The sequence below is a fragment of the Diaphorina citri genome, unplaced genomic scaffold (genome assembly GCF_000475195.1).
Source record: "Diaphorina citri unplaced genomic scaffold, Diaci psyllid genome assembly version 1.1 scaffold3169, whole genome shotgun sequence".
NCBI classification, from domain to species: domain Eukaryota; kingdom Metazoa; phylum Arthropoda; class Insecta; order Hemiptera; family Psyllidae; genus Diaphorina; species Diaphorina citri.
Window position 1 is genome coordinate 24974 of NW_007380580.1, and position 6664 is coordinate 31637.

Here is a 6664-nt window from a genome sequence, read left to right on the forward strand (position 1 = left end):
TTTCTAAATTCAAACTCTTGAGCTACCGAACATTAAGTGGTCACTTCAGGCCGGCTATATCTTTTCTTTTGTGTCTTTTTACTTTCTTTTTGTGACTTTTGCTCAAAATCGAACTTTAGTGTTTTTTCGTCTCGAACTTTCCGTTTTTCCGTGTCGTAATCTCGTGTTCTCGAATCTTCTCGTCTCGACCCTTTGTGCAAGGGGAAATAAATGGTCCTTCGGGCCAGATTCGTTATAGTACCGTACATGTGTACAAAGTGTACATAAATATGCGGACAATGTTAATCTCATTGTTATGTAGTAAGTTTACATAATAATAACAACACATCCATACAACTTTGCAACAAGGAAATCATCTCCGTCATCTCTCTCTCTCTCTCTCAAAAAATTCCTTCCCTAATGTAACACAAATATTTAGCAAGTTCTATTACAACACACTTCCTATCCATTCCTTTTCATTTGTTTGCACTATCAATAATATAAATATCTTGCATATCAAAACAAAAGAAATAAATGGTCCTTCGGGCCAGATTCGTTGTAGTACCGCACATGTGTAGTGTGTAGATAAATATGCGGACAATGTTAATCTCATTGTTATGTAGTAGGTTTACATAATAATAACAACAACAACACAACTTTGCAACAAGGAAATCATTTCCGTCATCTCTCTCTCTCTCTCTCTCTCTCTCTCTCAAGAAAAAATTCCTTCCCTAATATAACATAAATATTTTGAAAGTTCTATTACAACACACTTCCTATCCATTCCTTTTCATTTGTTTGCACTATCAATAATATAAATATCTTGCATATCAAAACAAACAACAATATAAAACACTTTGTAAAAGAATTTAATTCTCTTTATGCTCAAATTCAATCCGATAAGTATAATTTTCTCTTTAAAAAAAGCCCCTGGTGATACCGTAAGTTTTATGTCTTTTTTTGTCTTTGTTCCCATCTCGTGTTCATGTATGTAGGTTAGGTTAGGAACGCAAGACAAAGAGATTAGGAAAGGCGTTCATATACTTATTTCAAGACAAGGGAGAGAAAGAAAAAAAAAGAAACTACAGAAAAAAACAAGGAGGCGTGTGATGGACGAGCGTAAAAAATAGCTGACATTTGCTGACAAAACAAATCGGCTGACTCCACTAGAAAATCTTTTATCAGCACAAATTACGTCAAACAAGGTTCGTGCTGGTGGACAAAACCTAAATCTAATGTGCACACATTGGTCATTGGGATGCCGATGCCTGGAAGCCCCTCTATGGTTGACGCACATGTTTCCAGAAGTGAGTGTCTTTTTTTCTCCCGTTTTTTCTTATACTGGGAGTTTACACGGCCCGTAAGAAATCTAATAGGAAGAAAAAAAGATATACTTCGTACGGAGGGTAAAAAAAGGAGAAGAGGGATGATTGATTCTTAACTCAATAAAGTATTTTTTCATCCCCTTTCTGAAAGGAAGAAAATAAGGATCGATATACGCGACACATTGGGGTCGAGACGGTTTCCTTGATAGAAACGAATAAAAGGAAAAGTACAATACAATTGATAGCTATAGGAAACCGAGGGTCCCTGGAATCTTATGTATCGGCTTCCTGAAATCGTGATTAGTCATGGGGATCCGCGAATTTTCACAGAGCCTACCTGATGTGATGTCATTTTTGTGCATGACGATACCTGGTTTTCCGGCAGCGCCAGCTTGAAGAATTATAGTGCCTAACGTGTGTCTAACGATCCAGTTCTTTAAAAAACTAATAACAAATTAAAATTTTAAACTTGGTCATTATAAATTTACGTACAATCTTGTTAATCTTAAAAATGAGTAGAATTTATAATCTTGTTAATCCTAAAAATGAGTTGGCAGGTAGAAAGTAATAATGATTAGTAGTGCTACACAGTTTATCGATATCGATCTAAATATCGAGTCTCTGTACGAGCTTACTGGCTTACATTACTTTAGGCCTGGTAGCTGTAAAAAGTGCCAGTGATGAACCCTTCTCTACAAATGTACACAGTATCAATACGGGGGGATCTGACTTGCGTCCCGACTGTGATATCTGATTTGCGTCCCATTTCTGAAATTTATCATCCGAGTTGCGTCCCTGAGCTACCTGAGCTAGAACTATGTATGTACTTTATATACTTATCCTAGTATGGAGGTATACATGTAGTACATGGTGACAAAAAAATACTGTACGCAACATTTTTTCAGCTTTCATGATGTAGGTACCTACAATCGATAACGTTAAAAATTCAACTGTACTTATTCAGAAGATACGTCAAAGGAATGTTGCTATAAAAGGAGCTTTCACAATTTGAGCAGTGACCAATGTTATTATAGGGTTAGGTTAAACGCAAAAAAAAGAGTTTTCACTATTTGAGCAGTGACCAGTGTTATTATAGGGTTAGGTTAAACACAAAAGACAAGTACAAAAATAATAGTAATAAGAATTATTACCTAAATAGGTAGGAATAGTAAACTAGACAGTAGTATTCTTTAGCACTGCAAGTTCTCAAGAGAACAAGACGTGGAAGATGCTTCGAATGTTTGCATACAAGGCCTACGTCTTTCTGTTAAGAGGTGTGCCAAGTCGCTGTACTGGATTGATTTATAGGCAGACGCTGTGGAATATTAATTTTTCAAAGAGGTGTAAACGAAGTCGCTTGTCAACTGATTAGTCAGAGTGTGTGGATCACATCAGTCAGTAGTTTTTGTATCACAAGGTATACTTTAAGAGTTTAAGGTATAAGGCTCTAAGGAGTCTAAGGTACTTTTTTATGAAGTGAAATGTGCACACATTGCTTGTTCCAATCAGATCGTTCCCATCCGCGCTTTTTCGCACGGGCACAGTTCAAAGAATCTTCAAGTAATTAACAATCTTTTTTTCTGTTTTCAGGGGTGGAAGATGGAGGGTATAAGGCTCTAAGGTACTTTTTTTATGAAGTAAAATGTGCACACATTGCTTGTTCCTATCAGATCGTTCGCATCCGCGCTTTTTCGCACGGGCACAGTTCAAAGAATCTTCAAGTAATTAACAATCTTTTTTTCTGTTTTCAGGGTAAGGCTCTAAGGTACTTTTTTTATGAAGTAAAATGTGCACACATTGCTTGTTCCAATCAGATCGTTCGCATCCGCGCTTTTTCGCACGGGCACAGTTCAAAGAATCTTCAAGTAATTAACAATCTTTTTTTCTGTTTTCAGGGGTGGAAGATGGAGGAGCAGCGTCCCCTTGTCAAATTGACGGATGTTAACCCTTACATCCTCTGTGTCCTCTGTCGGGGATACATTGTGGATGCCACGTCCATTGCTGAGTGCCTTCATTCCTGTGAGTATATTGGAATCGTTATTATTATTTTTGTTGTAATTCACGCTTTTTATCCTAGTTTTTCCACAAAGAGAGAGAGAGATAAAAGAGAGAACTTCAAAATAAAAAGTGGGGGTAAAAAGCATGCTTAGCCAGGGCTTCACAGGAAGTAACATTAAAAAAAAACCCTTTCATTCATAATTCAGTATACGAAGTGACTCTTTTCCAATAAAAAGCTAAGAGGACCAAGTCAAAAGGGACAGAAGGGATATGCTGCTATTTTTGGTCACCCTTTTCGTTATATAGGTACTTATTTATTTACTTTATGGTCTCAAGTATTTGGTTCAATCTCAGGTACCGCGGACGCAACTCGGATGACCTTTTTTGGGTTGGGACGCAAATCGGATGATTTGGGATTTTCGGACGCAATGAATATGTACGAGTAGGTATACTTATGTCCATGATTTTCGGTACAACTGTGAGGGCTTTGTCCAAGTCAGAGTCAAACCAACCAGGATTTCATGTTCAAAACTCACAGCCAACACATTATCTTCCACTTTTTGTGATAAATTCAAAATCCCGTGCTTAATATATTCAAAGACAAGACATGAATATATTTTCCCTTCCTCGGAGTGCCCTCATAAATTTCACCCAAACAATCTTGCCGACACTTTGAAAGTTTTCCGTAGTGCTTTCCCTCGGCTCGGATGGTCATTTCATTTCCGGACTTGCAAATGGGCTTACAATAAGCACATTAAAGTGAAATTTACGATGTGCGAGGGCGGGTCTTTAATGGGTATTTAGATGCATATGTTTCCACAGCTTTTAGGATCTATCTCTTTATCTTGCTCTTAACGTATGAACAATATGAACATACTCGTAGTCTGAAAATCAGTTGACTGTTACATTTAAACTTTTACTCTTACTTGAACCTACACCTTTTCAATGCATAAACAGACAAATTTCCAAACAATTGGTCCTTTGCGAGCCGGATTAAATTAGCCTAACTCTTCATGTATATCGGCGTCCCTGATACTATTGCTTGACTATTTGCTTTACCAGAGCGACACGCGGGATTCAATCACAGTAGATTTAATACCTTTTCTTGGTTTTGCCTCTTCTTCAGAAAACACAGCTGAAAGAATTTGAAAATTATACTTAAAACAATAACTGTTTCGTTATTAAATATTAACTTACAGTTTCCACTCATTCATCCTGTTTCATCGGATCATTTGGTATGGGTACATCAAGCCTTGCTGATGATGCATCTACATTATTACCATAGAACAATATACAAGAGCTCCATTGTTCTGAAGTTCATATTTTACAGTTTCCACTCATTCATCCCGTTTCATCGGATCATTCGGTATGGGTACATCAAGCCTTGCTGATGATGCATCTACATTATTACGTAGGAATCGACCATTTATTTATAATTTTTACCCATTTGCAACTCCTCCATTGTAATATTGATCTCGGCAACGTAATGGAATATTTTTTGAAAGTATAACGAACAACGTATTTCATCTGTTAATGTTTACACAAATTTTGTTGACATGGATTACATTGATTGTTGGAACTATATTAGGACTAAGCATGCGTTAAAATCACACCCTGTATACAAACGATCACCCGTATTTCTCTATGGGAGAACCGACATCGAGAACTATGTTATGAAAGACACACATTACAGCATAATGGATTGTTTTGGATTTGAATATGCCGAGTCTTAATGGATTGAACTTAATTGCCAATCTGGAGGTGATAACGATCAATAAAAAAACACTTGTTCGAGCGTTGGCAACACAGCATGTAAGTTGACTCCACATTAATATATGCTCTAGCAAGATTAACAATGACGTACGACCCGATAGCCTGTGTACCGACATTGGGTTTAGTGACAAAGTATAGTGTGTAAATGAATCAATACAAATCGATTCAATAGAGGTGAAGATGTTAAACTGAATCATTTCAGAGATTGATTCTAGGATTCATTTAAAAAACATTGCTTCAAATAGTTTACTATTAGAGTTTATTTGTTTGTTTGATTTTTTTAAACATTGTAATGTATTTAACGCAAAACGCACCTTTAAAATCACACACGTTAGGCTATAGAAGACGTGAAAGGCGAGTGGAGTGAAAGGCAGGAGGATTTCATTTTAAAAAGGTGATAACGATCAATAAAAAAACACTTGCTCGAGCGTTGGCAACACAGCATGTAAGTTGACTCCACATTAATATATGCTCTAGCAAGATTAACAATGACGTACGACCCGATAGCCTGTGTACCGACATTGGGTTTAGTGACAAAGTATAGAGTGTAAATGAATCAATACAAATCGATTCAATAGAGTTGAAGATGTTAAAACTTAAACTGAATCATTTCTGAGATTGATTCTAATAGGATTCATTTAAAAAACATTGCTTCAAATAGTTTACTAGAGTTTATTTGTTTGTTTGATTTTTTTAAACATAGTAATGTATTTAGCGCAAAACGCACCTTTAAAATCACACACGTTAGGCTATAGAAGACGTGAAAGGCGAGTGGAGTGAAAGGCAGGAGGATTTCATTTTAATATTCAATGCAGGGACAACTTAGGGACGCGAAGGGGGAAGCCTTGAGAAGTTTGCCGTGTGTCTCCGGGGGGGATATTTTCTGGCTTATTTCTTTCTCTCTTATTGCATTGTCTTAGATGTCTTGTACACTATACCCTAATGTTATTCGCTCTAATGGAATTGAAATGGCCTTGAGAAATCGATGAGGATTTACATTCGCCAATTTCGTGAAATCCACGAGAGATGTAGTTTCGACGAAATATTCGTCGGTTCAGTTCAGTTTGGTTTTGTTGAAGATGACTAATGGTTTAAACTAATTTTACATGTAATTTCTAATTTTACCCTTTACTTTGTGTTTCAGTTTGTCGCAGTTGCATCATTTTGCATCTGGCACAAGAGGACTATTGTCCCCGATGTAAAGTGCAAATCAACAATTCCAAACCTGACATGTACCTGAAGTAAGTCACCTCAAACAACAAACAATCTTTAATTTCATGTTCCTTTTAACTTGTTACGCCAAATTAAAAAGTTATGAACAGTATAATAATTATCGAAATGTTTTGACATAATTCTAACTAAATCAAAGCAAGAATGAACGATAAATGTTTGAATAGATTAGAAAATTGACACATCCTTGATTCATTTTCTGCCTACAATACCTAATACCTAGTCTATGAGTCTTATCATTGGTATTTTCAGCTTGTAGTGAAAGTCTTTTTAATAAATAGCGTTTTACGGGGTTTAAGGGTGGGAGAATAAAACACCAGTGGTCAATTTAGCTTATTTTATGTAAATGTAAAAAACCA

General features: G+C 36.3%; 2 protein-coding genes across 2 annotated transcripts in view; both read left to right on the top strand.

The window, feature by feature from the left end:
* Positions 1-3068, top strand: part of LOC113471865 (polycomb group RING finger protein 1-like) — a 9181-nt gene extending 6113 nt beyond the window's left edge. The window contains exons 5-6 of the mRNA XM_026831324.1: positions 2895-2925; positions 3056-3068. Coding sequence (XP_026687125.1) covers positions 2895-2925; positions 3056-3068 — 44 coding nt within the window. The remainder of the gene's footprint in view (positions 1-2894; positions 2926-3055) is intronic.
* A 120-nt stretch (positions 3069-3188) lies between these two features.
* Positions 3189-6316, top strand: LOC113471863 (polycomb complex protein BMI-1-B-like; the record flags this gene model as incomplete). Its single annotated transcript, XM_026831323.1, has 2 exons — positions 3189-3323; positions 6220-6316. Coding segments are annotated over exons 1-2 (212 nt in total), but the record flags the coding sequence as incomplete, so codon positions are not given.
* Between the last annotated feature and the right edge of the window lie 348 nt (positions 6317-6664).